The sequence below is a fragment of the Macaca nemestrina genome, chromosome 4 (genome assembly GCF_043159975.1).
Source record: "Macaca nemestrina isolate mMacNem1 chromosome 4, mMacNem.hap1, whole genome shotgun sequence".
Classification (NCBI taxonomy): Eukaryota; Metazoa; Chordata; class Mammalia; order Primates; family Cercopithecidae; genus Macaca; species Macaca nemestrina.
The window spans coordinates 149,393,235-149,413,359 of NC_092128.1; the positions used below are offsets into that span (position 1 = coordinate 149,393,235).

The following is a 20,125-nucleotide window of genomic DNA, read 5'->3' on the forward strand; positions in this document are numbered from 1 at the left end:
CCAGGTAGGGCTATGCCTCCTCCTCGAACTCACCTTTCACCCAGGTAGTCCCCAATGACGGTCTTATTTAGGCCTTCTCCTTTATAAAGGAACTGGGCGACGTCTTCTGGGGAACTCTGTAGCAGGTCATTTTCTATTAGAAACTGAATTCCCTGAAGAACATTAGAAAGGAAGCACCGGTTAGGAGTGTCACTCAAACTCATTTTTCAAAGACAGAAATACACTTAGTGTCATGATTTTACTGGTATGGACACAGCAAAAATAATACCAGAGACACCCATACAACTGCACAATCTGATTTTCCCAACTCCATACTACATTTTATCCATCAAAGAAACGCACATTCATTCCTCCTGGCAGTTAAACAAGTTAAAAGACAAACAAATGGGTTATTGAACAAACCATTACAGATGGTTATTAGAAATTATAAAGGCAGGAGTAGTAATAATATTAGATTTTCCAAGCTTAGGAAGATGGTTTATTCTGTGTCTGCGAGGGACACTTTGTGGGTGGTGGCCACTGCCAGTCGGCCAACCTGGCCCCAGTCCCAGGGACACAGCGAGCGGGTGGTGCCAGTCCCCGCTCCTGCCACCCCCTTCACTACAGAGGCAGTTTCCTGGCTGCCTTTAGCACTAGAAATGACCTGTGACCAGATCTGGCCAGACAGAAAGACAAGCCCAGAGAGAAAGTTTTTGATTTCCTGGTAAAAAGGGGCCCATGAGCCAGCACTGCTCTTCCTCCTCCTTTCTGCCTTGAACACGGATGTGATGACCAGAGCCACAGTGGCCATCTCACATGGGAAACCCTGAGATGGGTACAGGGACCACCTTCTTGTCACTTGGGAGCCACCCATTGCTACACAGCTGCTTGAGAAGATAAACCTCCACTGTGTAAGATACATTTTGTTGGATTTTCTGTTACCTGATACCAAAAACATATTAACTGACATGCTGTGCCACCAAGCTCGTCCAGTCAAAGCTTATGCCCACTCTGAGGGCTGCAGCACAGCTGACAATCTCAAAGGCAATGGGTGCCCCTGGCCTGAATCAGCTGAGCACTGTCTCATGAGAAGTCCCAGGAACCTATAATAGAAATTTTTACCTCTAACATAGCTTTGCAGCCAGTTTCAAAATATGTGTTGGCAAGGGTGGTAAGGGAATAGGGAATCAGAAATCAATTTGCCAGGAGGCCATTTCCACAAATTCAGAGAGGCTCTATCCAGCTAAGACTGTCAGCACCCAAGACCAGGGCTGCCTCATACCCTCACAGTCCATCCAGAAGATTTTCTATTTCTTTTACACACACGAACGTCCACAGCAGACTTATTTCCAAAAACTGAAAACAGTCAATAAGAGAACCAATCAATACATTCTGGCATAATCACATGATGGAAGACTCTACAGCCATGAAATGGAATGAACACTCACAAGAACGAATCTCACAGACATGATATGGAGCAAAAGACGACACGGAAGAGGATTTCAATTCCATTCATAGGAGGTTTGAAAAAGGCAAAACTAACTTATGGTGATTAAGGACTGGCTACCTTGGGGAGTGAATTCCCTAAGATGAGGCACCAGCAAGGTGCCCTGTAATATTCTACAACTGTGGCTTGTTCTGGGTTGCAGTAATGTGAGTATATTAATTTATAAAGATTCTTCAAGCTGTACATTTAGAATTTGTGTACCATGATTTGTTATTCTCCAAAAAAATTAGCGAGTCTAACAATCCTAAATCAATTTTTATATGTATTTGGTAGGAGTTTAAGTGGGTACACCCACAGGGGCACCATCTAAATTATAAGACACACACACACACTGTAGCAACACAGGTCTGGTCCTTCGAGAGGCCTAATGTAGCCCAAGTTCCCTGAAAACAGAGCCTGGGGCAGGAGACAGTGCTAGGGCTTTGCTATTGGCTCTAAGTGAGGAAAACAAGTGAGGCAGGTGGAGAAGCCAGGTGAGGCCATCAGCTGCAGGTGGGAGGGAGGCAGGACACCCTCAGGGATCACTAGTTGTCCTGTCATCTCTGGGGATGCAAGGCTAGGGGCCTGACCTTGCATGGTGAAGGCCCCTGCCACTGTCAGCTGAAGCCCAGGGAACTGAATGGGCCTGGGCATGAGGCTTCCATTAATTCCTCTGGAAGCTCAAGGCCTGCCCTAAAATTCAGAACATACAAAAAACTAGGACATTTCTTGGAGAATGCTATTTGGGAGGCGGCAAAGAGACAAGCAGAGGAGGAGGACACAGAGCTCTGCGTCCAATCACACTTGTCCTATGAGACAGAGGAGAAGGTGCAGAGAAGGCCACAAGACAATGGAGGCCGAGACCACAGTGAGGCGCCCGCAGCTGCGGAAAGCAGGAGGCCGGCAGCCGCCAGGAGCGAGGCAGGAAGGGATTCTCCCGCAAAGTCTAAGCAGCAATCCTGCCGACACCCCGATCTTGGACTTCTGGCCGCCTGAACTGAGCGAGAAGAGATTTCTCTTGTTTTAAACCACCCAGTTTGTGGTCATTTGTCATGGCAGCCCTAGAACACTAATACACTAGGTAAATACTCATAGAAGAAAGTGAATGTTCTAACAGTATTGGAAATTTTTAATATTTTAGAATACCATTTAGAAAGTCAAACAGCAGAAATGGGGGCAGTGGCACCATGTGACCCACTACACCTACTCTTACCTTTTTTTGTTTCTCTTCTAGGTGTGGGTCTCAATCCGAAGCTGGATTTTACTTATTTATTTAAATTAATATCCAAGTGTCTGTCTTGTCATTAATTTAGCCCAATCAAATCTACAGTGAGCACTGATTGGTTAGCACTTCCTCCTGACCCCTTATTTGGTGCTTTCTATTTCACATGCCTTTCCAGCCTTGTGTTGAACTGATCAAACTTTCTTTGATGTTTGTTAATAATTTTAAAATCCTATTTCTTTGATTACTCTTAAAATTTTGACAAGTATTTAAACTTATTTGTATCTATCAACATCTAGAAAACCTTAGCTGTTACTTCCCTCCTTCCTTTCCCCCTTGCTACTTATATACTGACATAAATTTGGACTAAATTTCTCACTTTGATGTAAAAAGTTTTGCTTGTTTCTTTCCTTTTTGATCCTCTGTAATCATTTCTTGTTTTGAGGTGTCATACTCCAATTACACAATTCCTAGAGATCAGAGAAGCCCGTGTGTGTCTGAACATGTCTTTCCTCACCTTCTCTCGTGAGTGACAGGACAGACAGAATTCGGGGTTTTAAATCATGTTTCCTCAGGCCTTGGAAGGTACTGCCTTCCCTCCTGTCTTTGATCCAGTGTCCCTGATAAGCTTGCTGTGTTCCTCATTTCTTCTTAGGTAATCTGATCTTTCCTTCCTGGAAAATTAAATGAATTTCTCTATCCACGAGTTTTGCAACATTCCACTTGACACATCTAAGTGTGTAAGTCTTTTCAATTTTCATCCTGCTTGGCATTTGGTGGGGCCTTTGAATCTAAGGATTTTTCTTAGTTCTAAAATATTCCAAGATTTCTTTGAAATATTCCTCTCCTCCATTTTCCATTCTCTCCTTCTGAGACTTCTTTTAGATGAAATCTGGGCTGCTGGACCCACCTCGCATGTTTTCTTGTAGTTCTCTGCAAAACTGAATAAAGAATTCTTAAACTCTCTTCTAACACACGTCCACTCTTCAGCCACGTCTTCTCCATATGCTCAAGTGACGATGTGACAGACACTCCCAGTTTTCATTTCCAAGGTTCTTTTTCACAATCCCCCATTTTTGTATCATGGATAAGAAACATCCTATCGTATCTTTTATATGATATTTATAATATAGATAAATATTCTATGATAAAAAGTTGCCTTTTTTTTTTTTTTTTTTTTTTTTTTTTTTTGCTGCTGCTTCTGTTTTATTTATTTATTTTTGAGACACAGTTTTGCCCTCATCACCCAGGGAGGAGTGCCTTAGCACAATCTAGGCTCATTGCAACCTCCACCTCCCAGGTTCAAGTGATTCTCCTGCCTCAGGCTCCCGAGTAGCTGAGATTACAGGTCCCTGCCACCATACCCAGCTAATTTTTTTTCTATTTTTAGTAGAGATGGGGTTTCACCATGTTAGCCAAGCTGGTCTCAAACTTCTGACCTCAGGCAATCCACCCACCTCGGCCTCCCAAAGTACTGGGATTACAGGCGTGAGCCACCACACCCAGCCTCCTGCTTCTTTTTTAAGAGACAGGGTCTCGTTCTGTTGCCCCGGCTAGAGTGCAGTGGTGTAATCGCAGCTCACTGAAGCCTCAAACTCCTGGGCTCAAGCGATCCTTCTGCCTTAGCCTCCCAGTAGTTGGACTACAGGCACATGCCACCATACCTGGCTTGATAAAGGATTTAAAAGACAAAGTCTTACTGTCACCCAGGCTAGAAAGCAGTGGTGCAATCACAGTTCACTGTAGCCTCAAACTCCTGCACTCAAGTGATCCTCCCACCTTAGCCTCTCAAGTAGCTGGGATTACAGGTACATACCACTATGCCTGGCTGATTAAAAAAAAAAAAGTTTGTAGAGATGAGGGTCTCGCTATCTTAGGCTGGTTTTGAACTCCTGAGCTCAAGCGATCCTCATGCCTAGGCCTTCCAAGACGTCGGGATTACAGGCATGAGCCGCCCTCCCCACCTCTACTGTTTCTATTACATCTGTTTCCTCCAGTCTTAGTTCTTCTGTTTGTAGGGTTTTGTGTCTCTTTCACGGTGCTGGTTTCCTCAAACGCTTGGTGGTGCTTGGTGGGTGCTCGTCTTTGTATTGAAGGGTCACTGCTGGCCTAACAGAACGCTACCTGCGTCTGGTTTTTGCTGCAGCTGCCTCCAGTGATCTGGCAGAGGAGGTCAGGCAGCCAACGGCTGGTCTCTTGAGAGTGGCTATTTCTCCTTCTTGGTGCTGCTACCCACCAAGGACGCTGCTTGTTTTCATGGACTAAGTGTTCCCTCTTGCTTTTCCCACCTGGAGACACAATCACTGCTAGGCACAAGGTCAGGAAAGGGTGACCAGTCTCGATGTCCCTCCCACAGTCCTGTTCCCCGAATGTACCTCCTCTGCGCTCAGGGAACTCTGAAGCTGCTCTTGCCGCCCCCGGCGGTCCTTTCTTGTATGTTCTGTGGGCACTGTTTCCTTCTTCAGTGGATCCCATTTATCTTCTTCCAGGGATTCCTCAATTTCTAGTCCACTGAGTGAACCCCTGCTTGTCATATGATTTATATATTTTATTTAAGGCATTTCTAGGAAATCAGGAATAAAAGAGAGAGGCTGCAGAGTGTTTTCAGCTTCCGTGATCTAATCAAACCTTGCCTCTTACTCATTTATGAACTCAAGTGCTACTTCTAGAAATAATGCACCTGAACAAACCAAAGCTCCCTGTTTAAAGTGTCATCACTCTGAGACGTAGAAAACGCCATCCTAGCCGGAAGGAATGTATTTACTCTGACAATGTCTTCCATGCTTCACAACGTTACAGGTTTAATAGGGGCGTGGGGAGGTAGATGTAATTCTGAGTTGTGTCTGAAGCATGTGACATCATCCATCGCAACTGTGAATGAAATTCGTATGTTGAAGCTCAAACCCCCAATGTGATGGTATCTGGAGATGGGGTCTTTTGGAGGTAATCAGCGTTACATGAGGTCCTGGTGGGGGTCCTGGTCTGATGGTATTTGTCCCCTTATAAGAACAGCACCCTAGAGTCAGCAAGTTCTCCTTACTACCCAGCATGTGAGGATACAGCAAGAAGGTGGTTACCAGCAGGCCAAGAAGAGAGCCCTCACCAGACGCCAATCATGCTGGCACCCTCATCTTGGACTTCCAGCCTCCAGAACTGTAAGGAAATACATTTCCACTGTTTAAGCACCCCCTCTATGGTATTGCGTTAGGAAGGCTCAAGTAGACTTAAGACAAGTGCTATATCCAAGTCTATAAAACCAAGGAACTTTGATAATTTCTCCCAGCAAAAGGCTACATGCAGACTAAACGTGCCATCTGCTTTTATCAAGCAGCATAATTATAGATAAGTACAACCAGTAATCAAGATTCTTAAAATCTTGTAGGTGAAGAGGAACAAAAAATGAAGCTGGTGAGCAATTTGCCACAGCCCAGGCAAAGTAGGTTATGCCTAGTGTTCCATTATTGGAACACAAAGCATGTGGGGGCTGTTTACATCCTACTGCTCAAGGTCATCACCAAGGTCTGACCAGAAATTCAAAAACCGGCAACCTCAGGCATAATAAATGGGTTAAATGCCAACTTCCCTGGCCGTGGTGAGCCAGTGCTACAGGGATGACCACTTAGGGCCACCTAGAAACCAACCCCAGGGGCTTCCACCCAGTGCAGCAGACAGCAGCAGTGACAGGCTGCCTTGGAGTCAGGTTCCCTCCTCAGGCCAGCGGTGAGTTCCTTAGCTGTTCTGTGCCTCATTTTCCCCAACTGTGAAAGAGGAATTAAGACGGACCCTCCCTACCTCATAAGGTTACTATAGGAACTTAAGTGTATGAATTAAAGTGCTTCCTCATCATGGTTCTTGACAAACAGTGACTTCTCAATGTTGGCCCTTACTAGAAATCTGACATGGCTGGGCGCAGCGGCTCACGCCTGTAATCCCAGCACTTTGGGAGGCCGAGAAGGGTGGATCATGAGGTCAGGAGATCGAGACCATCCTGGCTAACACGGTGAAACCCCGTCTCTACTAAAAATACAAAAAATTAGCTGGGCGAGGTGGCGGGCGCCTGTAGTCCCAGCTACTCGGGAGGCTGAGGCAGGAGAATGGTGTGAACCCGGGAGGCGGAGCTTGCTGTGAGCCAAGATCGTGCCACTGCACTCCAGCCTGGACGACACAGCAAGACTCCATCTTAAAAAAAAAAAAAAAAAATCTGACACACGGTATATATAAAACAGGAAGACAGGCAAGAGCCTATCGGAGAGGGCTTCACAGGCATGAAGACAAGTTTACGCTCATGAAGCTGAACGCTGATACACAGTGGTGGCATCACTTTACTTATTTGAGAGAGAGTCTCTCACTCTTGTCGCCCAGGCTGCAGTGCAGTGACACAATCTCACCTCCCAGGTTCAAGTGATTCTCACGCCTCAGCCTCCTGAGTAGCTGGGACTACAGGCACCCGCCACCATGCCCGGTTTATTTTGTATTTTTAGTAGAGACAGGGTTTCACCATGTTGGCTGCGCTGGTCTCAAACTCCTGACCGCAGATGATCCGCCCAGCTGGGCCTCCTAAAGTGCCGGGATTATATGTGTGAGCCAGCACGCCAGGCCTCAGTAGCATCCCTTTACAAAGTAAGTATCTATCTGTATGTCTTTCATGAGATAAGTAAGCATTTGCCCATGAACTTACTGGAGTGCTGCTCTGTGCTGCACCACCTGGGTCCCCTTAAAACATAAGGTCGTTTTGAGAACATTCACTTTCTTTTTTTTTTTTTTTTTTTGAGACGGAGTCTCGCTCTGTCGCCCAGGCTGGAGTGCAGTGGCCGGATCTCAGCTCACTGCAAGCTCTGCCTCCCAGGTTCACGCCATTCTCCTGCCTCAGCCTCCTGAGTAGCTGGGACTACAGGCGCCCGTCACCTCGCCCGGCTAGTTTTTTGTATTTTTTAGTAGAGATGGGGTTTCACCGTGTTAGCCAGGATGGTCTCGATCTCCTGACCTCGTGATCCACCCGTCTCGGCCTCCCAAAGTGCTGGGATTACAGGCTTGAGCCACCGCGCCCGGCCTCAGAACATCCACTTTCATAAAGAATCCTGAGATGCTTCCAATGTTTATTAAATCTGCTGATAAATCTAACTCCGGCCGGGCACGGTGGCTCAAGCCTGTAATCCCAGCACTTTGGGAGGCCGAGACGGGCGGATCACGAGATCAGGAGATCGAGACCAGCCTGGCTAACACGGTGAAACCCCGTCTCTACCAAAAAAATACAAAAATCTAGCCGGGTGAGGTGGCGGGCGCCTGTAGTCCCAGCTACTCAGGAGGCTGAGGCAGGAGAATGGCGTAGACCCGGGAGGCGGAGCTTGCAGTGAGCTGAGATCCGGCCACTGCACTCCAGCCTGGGCAATCGATCGAGAATCCGTCTCAACAAAAAAAAAAAAAAAAAAAGTCTAACTCCACAGTCCCAACTCCTTAAAGAAAAGCTGTTACCCAAAATATCAAATCATTTCCAAATTCACAAAATTGACAATTTTCATTCCATCGTGGAGATGACTGATGCCCCACGAGCAGAGAATGAGAAAGCAACAGGGCAGTTTTCACAGTGGCTAGAGCGTATGCGCTAAACAAAACCCTCCTCCGGCTGCAGATGTCCGCGGCCTTAAGAAAATCCAGACATGGCCGGGCGCAATGGCTCATGCCTGTAATCCCAGCACTTTTGGAGGCCGAGGTGGGCGGATCACCTGAGGTCAGGAGTTTGAGACCAGCCTGACCAATGTGGTGAAATTCGGACATGCTGTTCCTCTCCCAAACCCTGAAGACTCAGGTCTACCCTTCTTTCTCAAAACCAAAACGTCCACCAAAAATCTTCACAGATTCTGCCAAATCCTTTAGCTCAGTCTCAGAAACAAGCAGCTACATGTTTCAGGTTTCACTGTTTTCGGGTGTTTCCCTAGAAAATCCAACTTGAGGAAAGAGGAAGATGCTGGTTTAAACGTGGAGGATCCCTTGTTTTTTTCACAGACACCTGCTTTTTAAGGCGAATGGAGAAATAACGTCCTCTTACGTGAACCACTTAACCCACCCAGATTATAAAGTCCACAACCTCTGGACACCCGGGTTCCACTCCCACCCCTGCTCCTTCCTAATCACGTGGTTCCTGGCTGTAGGGCCCAGCTCAAGTGGGAAGACGGGAATATGAGCCTCCACAGCAAAGGCACTGCCTGGAGCCAAGCCCGGCCTGCCCCGCGTTGTCCGAGCCGGGCCTGTGAGGCTGCCTCCTCACCCAGAAGCTCACTCGGCAAGAAAGGCCTTTCTGCCCAGGGTACCAGCCCTACAAGGCACTTCTGCTTCACCCCACTCGTGAACAGCCCCTTTTTGATCGAAATGTGCCTTCAACTCCCCGTCTTTTATGAGGTGACAGGACGGACCACCTCTGACCTCTGTCCAAAAGGGACATGGCAGTTCAAATCAATGGATGAGTCCATCTCCTGCAGGCCAGAAAAGGGAGAGCATTCTCTTACCTTTTTGGGATCCATGTTGAATTTCTTTCTTCCCATGGCTATCTGTTTGTTCCTCTGAGTCGTTTTGCTGTTGGTGTGGAATAATTTGAAAATCACTCACGCTGTTTTCATGGTGCAGCCGAGTCACGGCCCTCCAGTGCACTTTCCCCCGCAACAACAGACTCAAGGAAGGGAAGCACAGGCCTGCACGGAGGGGCCTCCAGCCTCCACGGTGGCGGAGGGGTGGTGTGGCCGCCATTGCTCTTCACATTTGATAACTTGAGACACTTCAGAAAAAGCTAATGATGCAAACCAGTGATTTTAATAAAGCACAGCTCCTTATGACGCAGGCAGGTAACTTCTGTGCGGGTCAACCCTGAAGTACCTGTGCTTATGCCTGAACCTATAAAGGTAGATGATGACTTACAGAGGAGGCGATGAGAAGTAACAATCCAGGGAAATACCCCAGGACCCCTCCACGAGGAGCAGGGGGAGAGGAGAGGAATTAACAACTCCACAGGCTCCCCCCATCCCAACCACTCTCACCCCACTTTCTGCAAGTTTGACTAGAAGATGGAGGTAGAAAGAAACGAGTAAACAGCTTGAAGGTGTGGCCACAAATTGTTACCTCTCCTCTACGGAAGTTAGATTGTCGATCTCTGTCATCACTTCTGCAATTTCATATTTCAGCCTCTGTCAAAACAGAAGAATTTTGAGGTGAGGAGTGGGTCTTAACCTTCCTCCCCTGAGACGGAAATTTTAGTTCTCTTGTGACAAGCTTCCCTGAGGTCTCATCTAAGCATCGCAGGGATGGAAAAACCAATACTATTATCAATACAGCTAGAGTTTCACAGTCAAAGCCACCACAACTTAGGAGAAAACAAAATTATTTGCTCACTTTTCATCAGATACCAGATTCAGAGGGGTCACTATGCAGATCCTAGGGTATCTGTATATAAAATCAGGCAGGGACATTGCGGGGGAATATCACAGCTGTGAAAAGATAAAACCAAGTCAGGAGTGGTGGCTCATGCCTGTAATCCCAGCATTTGGGGAAGCTGAAGCACAGGGATCACTCGAGACCAGGAGTTTAAGAACAGCCTGGGCAATGTGGCAAGGCCCCATTGCTACAAAAAAGAAGAACAGAAAAAGTAGCTGAGTGTGGTGGTACACACCTGTAGTCCTAGCTACTAGAGAGACTGAGGAGGGAGGATTGCATGAACCCAGGAGTTTGAAGCTACAGTAAGCCATGATCACACCATTGTACTCCAGTCTGGGCGACAGAGCAAGACTTTGTCTCTTAAAAAAAAAAAAAAAAGATAAAACCAGCAAAAGGAAAGCCTTGAGTCCTTAGTTCACTTAACTGCACTATTCAGCCCTGCCACACACACAGTCACCTGCCTCCTCCTTCAAGACTGCCTTTGTTCCTGGGGAGAAGCTGAGGCTCAAGTGTGTTTAGATCGGTGGTCTCAGGCTGAAGCTCAGGTGTGTTTAGGTCGGTGGTCTCAGGATCACTTCTATCACCTTGAATGAGATGAAGCACCATGGACAGAGCCCGGGGGTGAACAGAACTGACTCAGGGCGCTCAGAGAAGCCAAAGGCATCCAAGGGGACACACCCCCTTTTCCCTTGATGTGGCCCCTAGTAATGAGAGAGACCTCTGGAAGCCTCCAACTTCCCTGGGCCTCAGTGTGCTCACTGATAAAATGAAGTAGTTAGAGCTAGACTACAATTCCACATTTATCAGCAGGATGATTACTAACGTCCAAATAATATACATCCTTATTCTTCAACCAGAGACCGATTCTGGGTTCTCTCATTTTCCCAAGAATGAAGGGTAACCTTAGAAGAAAAATTTCCATGAATTACCTTTCAAATACAAAGACATTTTTATCTGGGACCCTATTATTCTGTACGCCAAGACACTCAGAATTAAAACGCAAGCTCCTAGAAAGGAGCTATTGTCTGGGACAAGGCCTGTCCCTGCCGTGGCCTGTGAGGCCACATTTACTTTGGCAATGACAATGACTAGGAAGCTTTTCAAAGAAGACCTCCAGGTCTGCTTGACTTTCCCAAGGAAGCCCCAAACGGAAGCAGCCAGGGCCGGCCCTCTGAATCACTTCTGTAACACTCACAGGCTCTCCCACGCTGAGACTGCGGCTTCATTCATGTGCTTCTCCTGTGGCACCTGCCTCTACCCTGTCCTCTGAGTAAAGTACACAAGTGTGGGAGAGCCCATGTTTGTATGCCTGTGTTTTTATTTGTCTTGGTTTAATGTCTTTTTTTTTTTTTTTTTTTTTTTTGAGACAGGGTCTTGCTCTGTCACCCAGTCTGCAGTATAGTGGCACAATCACAGTTCACTGTAGCCTCAACTTCTTGGGCTCAGGTGATCCTCCCACCTCAGCCTCCCGAGTAGCTGGGACTACAGGTACATGCCACCATGCCCAGCTAAGTTTTGTATTTTTTGTAGATATGGGGTTTGACCATGTTGCCCAGGCTGGTCTTGAACTTCTGGGCTCAATAGATCCTCCCGCCTTGGCCTCCCAAAGTGCTGGATTACAGGTGTGACCAACTGTGCCCGGCCTAATGTGTCATTCTACCCTAACACCTAGTAGGCACTTGGTACACAGCTGGAACCCAAAACATGCCTATGCATTCATTCAAAGGGTATCCGAGAGCCAAAAATGGAACAGGCAATGTTCTAGGTGCTAGAATATTAACATATTGGTGGCTGGGCATGGTGGCTCAGGCCTGTAATCCCAGCACTTTGGGAGGCTGAGGCAGGCAGATCACAACGTCAGGAGATCAAGACCATCCTGGCTAACACGGTGAAACCCTGTCTCTACTAAAAATATAAAAAATTAGCTGGGTGTGGTGGTGGGCGCCTGTAATCTCAGCTACTCGGGAGACTGAGGCAGGAGAATGGCGTGAACCCAGGAGGCGGAGCTTGCAGTGAGCCCAGACTATGCCACTGTACTCCAGCCTGGGCAACAGAGCGAGACTCTGTCTCAAAGAAACGAAAAGCAAAAAACAAACACGTTGGTTAACGAAAGAGGGTCTCAGTGCACAGTCTGACAGAGCAATGCACTGGTGGCTTGCTGCTGCTTTAGATGGCTGTCTGTGGCTCTGGGTTTGCAAGCTGGCTACTGCTGACCTCAGTTCCACGACGTCTTGATTTCTACCCAGGGTCTCACCACCTGTGTGAAGTCTTTGCTTTCCCAACTTGATAACTTTTTCAGTCTGTCTCTCTATGTAGTTCTTATATGCACACACTGAACACCTTTTTTTTTTTTTCTTTTATATTTTTGTGAGGCTACTCTTTTACTGTTTTACTCAAAAGCAAAAATAGAGTTTTGGATTTTTGGTTTTTTTTTTTTTTTGTTTTCTTTTTTACCTCAATGTCATCAATAAGTTCCTTTTTTCTTCGACGAATATCTAGAAGCTCTTCTCTCTCTTCTAATGAGAGGTCTTCGGGCACTGAAAGAAGAAAAAAATTATCAATTAAACAACTACTTTGGAGAACAAACTGGCAACATCTAGCAAGGGTGAGGTGGGTAAATGCTGCCACCCGGAAATTCCATATGCAGGTATTTATCCTAAAGAAATGCTCCCATTGAGACTCTATCTAAGACACTCATAGGAGCGCTCTTTATAACCAGAAAACAGCCTAAATATTCATCAATAAGAACTTGAATAAATTGTGGTACATTCATAAAACAGAATCCCATCCAACAAAAATATTTTTTCAGGCCGGGCGCGGTGGCTCATGCCTGTAATCCCAGCACTTTAGGAGGTTGAGGTAGGTGGATCACTTGAGGTCAGGAGTTTGAGACCAGCCTAGCCAACATGGTGAAACCCCATCTCTACTAAAAATACAAAAATCAGCTGGGCGTGATGGCGGGTGCCTGTAATCCCAGCTACTCAGGAGGCTGAGGCAGGAGAATTGCCTGAACCCAGAGGCGGATCACATCACTGCACAGCCTGAGCGACAGAGGGAGATTCTGTCTCTAAAAAAAAAAAAAAAAAAAAAAAAAAAAAATTTAAAAAGAATGAGCTAAGTCTATCAATATGGATGAGTCTCAAAAATAAAATGATGACTATAAAAGAAGGCTAAGGCCAGGCACAGTGGCTCACGTCTCTAATCCCAGCACTTTGGGAGACTGAGGCAGGAGGATCGCTTGAGCCCAGGAGTTCAAAACCAGCCTGAGCAAGATGGTGAGATCCTTTCTCTACAAAAATTAAAATAAATAAATAAATAAATGTAGACAGTACCCAGGAAAAGACCAAGGCCGATGAAAACATGATTCACAGCAGAGCTGACACTCGGCTCAAAGACAGACTGGACTCTTCAATAAATATGTGTGAAGACAGTTATTTACATGGAAGAAATAAAAGCAGATTGTATGTTATCAATCATACATATTTTCAATCAATTACAAGTGAATTAAAGACTTAAATGTGAAGGGGAACACTATACAATTTTTAGAAGTCAATATAGGAGAATGTTTTTATAATTTCAGGGTAGCGAAGGACTTTTTTTTTGAGACAGAATCTGGCTCTGTCGCCCAGGCTGGAGTGCAGTGGCACAATCTTGGCTCACTGCATCCTCTGTCTCCTGGGTTCACTGCACCCAGCCAGGGAAGGACTTCTTAAACAAGATGGACAAATTATAAATCACAAAGGAAAATATTAATACATTTAATTATATCAAAATTAAGAAATAGGCCAGGCAAGGTGGCTCATGCCTGTATCCAAGCACTTTGGAAGGCCAAGGTGGGAAGATCACTTGAGGAGTTTGAGACCAGCCTGGGCAATACAGTGAGACCCCCATCTCAACTAAAAAAATGAAAAATAGCCAGGCATGGTGATGCACGCCTGTAAGCCCAGTTACTTGGGAGCCTCAGGTGGGAGGATCACTTCAGCCCAGGAATTTGAGGCTGCAGTGAGCTATGATCATGATTGTGCCACTACACCCCAGTCTGGGCAACAGAGTTAGAATCTGTGTCTCAAAAAAAAAATTAGTAAATAAAAATGAAGAAACTTCATTCACCAAAAGTTCCACACCACAAAGTGAAGAAGAGGCTGAGCCAGAAACTGCCAAAGAACTGGGATTCAAAATATATAACTCCTACAAATTATATTATTGTTTTTTGGAGAGACAGGATCTCACTCTGTTGCCCAGACTGGAGTGAAATGCTGCATGATCATGGCTCACTGCAGCCTTGAACTCCTGGGCTCAAGCAATCCTCCCACCTCAGCCTCCCAAGTAGCTAGGATTACAGACATGCGCCACCATGTCTGGCTAATTATTTTTTTTTTAATTTAGAGACAGGGTCTTGCTGTGTTGTACAGGCTGGCCTTGAACGCCTGGCCTAAAGCAAAACTCCTACCTTGGCCTCCTAAAGCACAGAGATTACAGGTGTCAGCCACTGTGCCCAGCAACAAGTCAATTTTTAAAAGACAAAACAACTCAGTGCTTAGAAAATGGGCAAATGGGGCCAGGCACAGTGGCTCATGCCTGTAAGCCCAGCACTCTGGGAGGCTGAGGCAGGTGGATCACCTGAGGTCAGGAATTCTAGACCAGCCTGGCCAACAGAGTGAAATCCCATCTCTACTAAAAATACAAAAAATTAGTTGGGTGTGGTGGTGGGCACCTGTAATCCCAATTACTTGGGAGGCTGAGGCTGACGCAGGAGAATCACTTGAAACAGGGAGACAAAGATTGCAGTGAGCCGAGATTGCACCACTGCACTCCAGCCCAGGTGACAGAGCGAGACTCCATCTCAAAAGAAAAAAAAAGAAAAAAGGAAAATGGGCAAATGACTTGCATAGGCACAAGACCAAAAAATTAATATGAATGGGCATATGAAAGGATGTCAACTCTCTTAATAGTCAAAGAAATACAAATTAAAATCCCAACAAGAGACCTCCACTAAAACTGTAGTAATCATAATTAGTGATTTTAAAAATTCAAAACCCATTACAACAAAGAGAATGGAAACAAAGAACCACCATCACATTTTTATTAGCCTGAAGCCAAATTGGACTAGCCATAGCTGAGTTAACCCACATAGAAAAGGAAACTCTTAAGCCCACAGTGGCATAGACCAAGTAACCTAATTTACGTGTGAGAATCCCCAAAAGGCTTAGGCTCTGGCTGCACCGGATAACTCTGTAGGGGGGCTGTGAAGGAGGGTCAACTAAAATAAGGAGAACTGGTTGACAGACTCTTTGAAATGCCACTGGATGCCTGCCTCTTCTCTCCCACACCACAGTAGAATGCTTATTTATCTTTAGAGAACAAAACAGAGAGACTAGGGCACTTCGAACATGTTTGAGGGCAAGGGCACCCTACCAAAAACAGGGGTGAGAGGTAAATGCAGACATACTCATCACCACGCCCTCTTCCCCACTGGGCTCCCAGACTGCAGGCCACGGGCCATTTACTCCTCTTCCACCACCCTGGACAGAGGCTGGGACAAGTGTCTTCTCTGAAGCATCCCACAGGCTTCAGCTCTAAAGATACTGATGTGAGGGGCAGACACCAACAAGCAGCACACCCACATCACCCTAGAGAGAAACAGTCAGCACTGCCTCCTGCTGCACTCAGAGCTTCTAATACACTTTTCACTTCTTCCTTCTCAAACTGGAGGTAAGCCTCTGACACGCAAAACAGATACCAAAATAGACCCAAAAAAGCAAAAAGGGATAAAAGTGGTTACACCTTGGGGACAAAAAAGTGACAAGGCAAGGCAATGCTCACCCCCATTACAAACTTTACAGCTGACTCTTTAATACGTGTACAACTGATGAAATATAAAACCTAAGGAAAAAAGCCAGGTGTGATGGCACGCATCCACAGTCCCAGGAACTTGGGAGGCTGAGGTGAGAGGATCGCTTGAGCTCAGGGGTTCCAGGCTGCAGCGACCATGATCATGCCACTGGATCCCAGCCTGGATGACAGAACGAGACTCCCATCTCTTTAAAAAAAATGAAAACAAAAAACAAAAAAAAACTTAAAAACAACATATGCATTTCAATCTCGCCAGACTGTGACCTCTCATCCTGAGAGAGAGGAGAGGAGAGAGAGAGAGAGACTAGTGCCATTAACAGCCACTTTGGAAAACAATTTGTCTATTAATATCAAAGAAGTACATATGCTATGACCTAGCCATTTTACTCCTAGGTGTATCAGAAAAGTTCCTGTGCACTGCAACAGAAGATATGTAACAAGAACATCAAAGAAGCCCATTGTGTAGATTAAAAAAGGAAATAGGCCGGGCACGGTGGCTCACTCCTGTAATCCCAGCACTTTGGGAGGCCAAGGCGGGCAGATCATGAGGTCAAGAGATTGAGAGCATCCTGGCCAACATGGTGAAACCCCGCCTCTACTAAAAATACAAAAATTAGCTGGGTGTTGTGGTGGGCGCCTGTAGTCCCAGCTACTCGGGAGGCTGAGGCAGGAGAATCACTTGAAGCCACGAGGTAGAAGGTGCAGTGAGCCGAGATCGCGCCACTGCACTCCAGCCTGAGCAACAAGAGCAAAACTCCATCTCAGAAAAAAGAAAAAAGACAAGAAAAGAAACAGACAAATGAAAACAGAAAAAGTAGGCCATATTCTCTTCCTAAATAAGCCAATGGTCATCTGAAACCAAAAAGCTGTTCATAAGAGAAAGTAACTTTTGGATGGCAATGGTTATGCCTAAAAAAAGAGAACAAATTTATTAATGTTTTCAAGGGTACTGTACTGTGTCTGATCCCTCATCAGTTAAATGTTTTCATTACAATATAATTAAGACCACAATGTTCAGCTCATGATAAACATGGCAAAGGAAAAAAATTTTGCAAAAAGATACATTTTCTTCAGATCTTTCTTAATAAACTTTTGTCTCAAACAGAAAAAAATAAAATGTGCTTTACAAAGATACAGATAATACAATTAACATAAAATTTGTAATTTCCTGCTTCCTGTATTAGACCTAAGTGTCTATAAATTCCACACTGTGGTTTTTTCTTTTTCTTTTTTCTGAGACGGAGTCTCACTCTGTCACCAGGCTGGAGTGCAGTGGTGCGATCGGCTCACTACAAGCTCCACCTCCCGGGTTCAAGTGATTCTCCTGCCTCAGCGTCCCAAGTAGCTGTGATTACAGGTGCCCACCACCACACCCAGCTAATTTTTGTATTTTTAGTAGAGATGGGGTTTCACCATGTTGGCCAGCTGGTCTCAATCTCTTCACCATGTGATCCAACCACCTCAGCCTCCCAAAGTGCCGAGATTACAGGAGTGAGCCACCCTGTGGCATTTATTTATTTGAGATGGAGTCTCACTCTGTCACCCAGGCTGGAGTGCCGTGGTGCGATCTCAGCTCACTGCAACCTCTGCCTCCCGGGGTCAAGCAATTCTCTTGCCTCAGCCTCTCTGAGTAACTGAGACTACAGGTGTGTGCCACCACAACCAGCTAATTTTTTTGTGTGTATTTTTAGTAGAGATGGGGTTTCACCGTGTTGGCCAGGCTGGTCTCGAACTCCTGACCTCAGATGATCTGCCTGCCTCAGCCTCCCAAAGTGCTGGGATTACCAGCATGAGCCACCATGCCCAGCACTTTTTTTTCCTTTTTTTTTTTTTTTTTTTTTTGAGACAGAGTCTCACTCTCTCGCCCAGGTTGGAGTATAATGGCATGATCTCAGCTCACTGCAACCAGGTTCAAGCAATTCTCCTCCCTCAGCCTCCCAAGTAGCTGGGATTACAAGTGCCCACCATCACGCCTGGCTAATTTTTTGTATTCACACTGCGGTTTTCTTAAGCAATCCTCTATGCCAAGCAATGAATGAGGAAGGAACTACAATTTACTGATCAACTATACTACGCTGCATGCTTTAACAGGTCATCTCCATTAAACTCCCAAATAACTGAGAGCAGCCATTTTATAAATGAAGAAAACAAAGCCAGGGAAAGTCTAATGATTCTTTGCCAGGAGAAAGAGAAAAAATATTTGAAGAAATAATGGCTGAAATGTCCCAAATTTGATGAATGACATGAACATACACCTCCAAGGTGCTCATCAAATTCCACATGGGATAAGCTCAAGGAGATCCAAAGTCATGCAACATGCTATTGGGTGGCCTGGTAGCTCAACGATGTCATCAGTAACCCAGTCTGTTCATCCTGCCTTCCAGTGTGTCAGTTTCATCCTGAAGTCGGTCTCTTTCTGGCTCTAGGCTTCCCCAGCAACTGAAGCTACTTGCTTCCTTAGTCCTGTGTCTCTCTCAAGAGTGAGAAGGCTTCCTTCTGAGAAGCCCATAAAGTCTACACTCAATTCGCCTAGGCTCAGTCTGGCTCCACCTGAGATTACTGTGATCGGCTGAAGAGCACCAGTGGAATGAATGAATGTGCACCACACTTAGCGCTGAAGGAGAAGAAACACAAAGAAATCCAGATCAAGAGATAATGTGAGAAGTAGGAGAGAATGAAGGCCAATCAAGAATTTCACCAGGCAGAAAAACCAACATTGGACGCCCAGAGACCAAATAAAACAAAGAAGCAAGCAGGCAGTTCTCGAATCTTCAAAGCTATTACCCTTATGCATCTGAGGGAGCATCTTTTTTTTTTTTTTTTTATTTTGAGACGGAGTTTCATTTTTGTTGCCCAGGCTGGAGTGCAATGACGCGATCTCAGCTCACTGCAACCTCCACCTCCCACGTTCAAGTGATTCTCCTGTCTCAGCCTCACAAGTAGCTGGGATTATAGGCGCACACCACCACGCCCAGCTAATTTTCTGTATTTTTAGTAGAGATTTCACCATGTTGGCCAGGCTGGTCTGGAACTCCTGACCTCAGGTGATCCAGCAGCCTCGGCCTCCCAAAGTGCTGGGATTACAGGCGTGAGCCACCACAACCGGCCGCATCTTATTTCAATATGGCAAAAAGCATATCTAAAAGTAACCAGCTGACTGACACTATCCTGTTACTAAAAAGTAAATGTACCTGAAGATTCAAATCAAGTCTGTCAACAAGACTTATGAAAAGAGTTTTCTTCCGCTGAGCTCTCCTGTGCAGATATAGGAAAATAAGAGCCTGCAAGGGTAGAGGTTTAATTCAATCATCAGCACACATTTCTATTTCCTTTTTAAGAAAGTCTATCTACAGTTTCAGTCTATCTACAGTTTCTCTCCTCCTACCCTGAGGATAAGCAGGGTTGGTTGTTAACCCAGAGTGAAGATGTACAAAGTGAATCTGAACACCAGAATGATTTAATTCTGAAGATCCTAAAATACCTTTTAATCGGAATCAAAGGATTCTCTTGATTTTTATCTTTCATTAATACCTATCTTTTCCTACTCCCTTAAGGCCCTAAGGAGTTAAATAAGCACTAGCCATTTACTTTACCAGTATTGCAATCAGAATTTCCATGTCTAAAAGAAAATTTTGTACAGTGGGACAAAGATAAGTGGCTGTGTAGAGAAATGTCCTTATTTTCCAGAGATTCATGCCATAGTATACACGGATATAATGCTATTATGTCTATACTTCAAAATACTTCAGCAAAAAAAGAACTGAGGCTGGGCGTGGCGGCTCACAGCTGTAATCCCAGCACTTTAGGAGGCTGAGGCAGGCGGATCACCTGAGGTCAGGAGTTCCAGACCAGCCTGGCCAACATGGTGAAATCCCGTCTCTACGAAAAATACAAAAATTAGCCAGGTGTAATGGTGGGCACCTGAAATCCCAGCTACTTGGGAGGCTGAGGCAGGAGAAATGCTTGAACCCAAGAGGGGGAGGCTGCAGTGAGCCAAGATCATGCCATTGTCCTCCAGCCTAGGCAACAAGAGCGAAACTCTGCTTCAAAGGGGAGAAAAAAAGAACTGAGCAAAATTATAACAATTATTAAATCTATTTGATTCATTATCCATTTTAAGAGTTTGAATTAAAATAAAATAAAATAATCCATTTGAAGAGTTT

At 45.5% G+C, this 20,125-nt stretch overlaps 1 protein-coding gene across 2 annotated transcripts in view; it reads right to left on the reverse strand.

The window, feature by feature from the left end:
* Positions 1 to 20,125, reverse strand: part of LOC105497921 (cytohesin 3) — a 116,294-nt gene that overhangs the window by 16,258 nt on the left and 79,911 nt on the right. For both annotated transcript variants that reach the window (XM_011769458.3, XM_011769467.3), the window contains exons 2-5: positions 12,564 to 12,646; positions 9,798 to 9,862; positions 9,191 to 9,257; positions 34 to 152 (exon numbers count right to left, since the gene is read on the reverse strand). In XM_011769458.3, the coding sequence (XP_011767760.1) occupies positions 34 to 152; positions 9,191 to 9,257; positions 9,798 to 9,862; positions 12,564 to 12,646 (334 nt within the window). The remainder of the gene's footprint in view (positions 1 to 33; positions 153 to 9,190; positions 9,258 to 9,797; positions 9,863 to 12,563; positions 12,647 to 20,125) is intronic.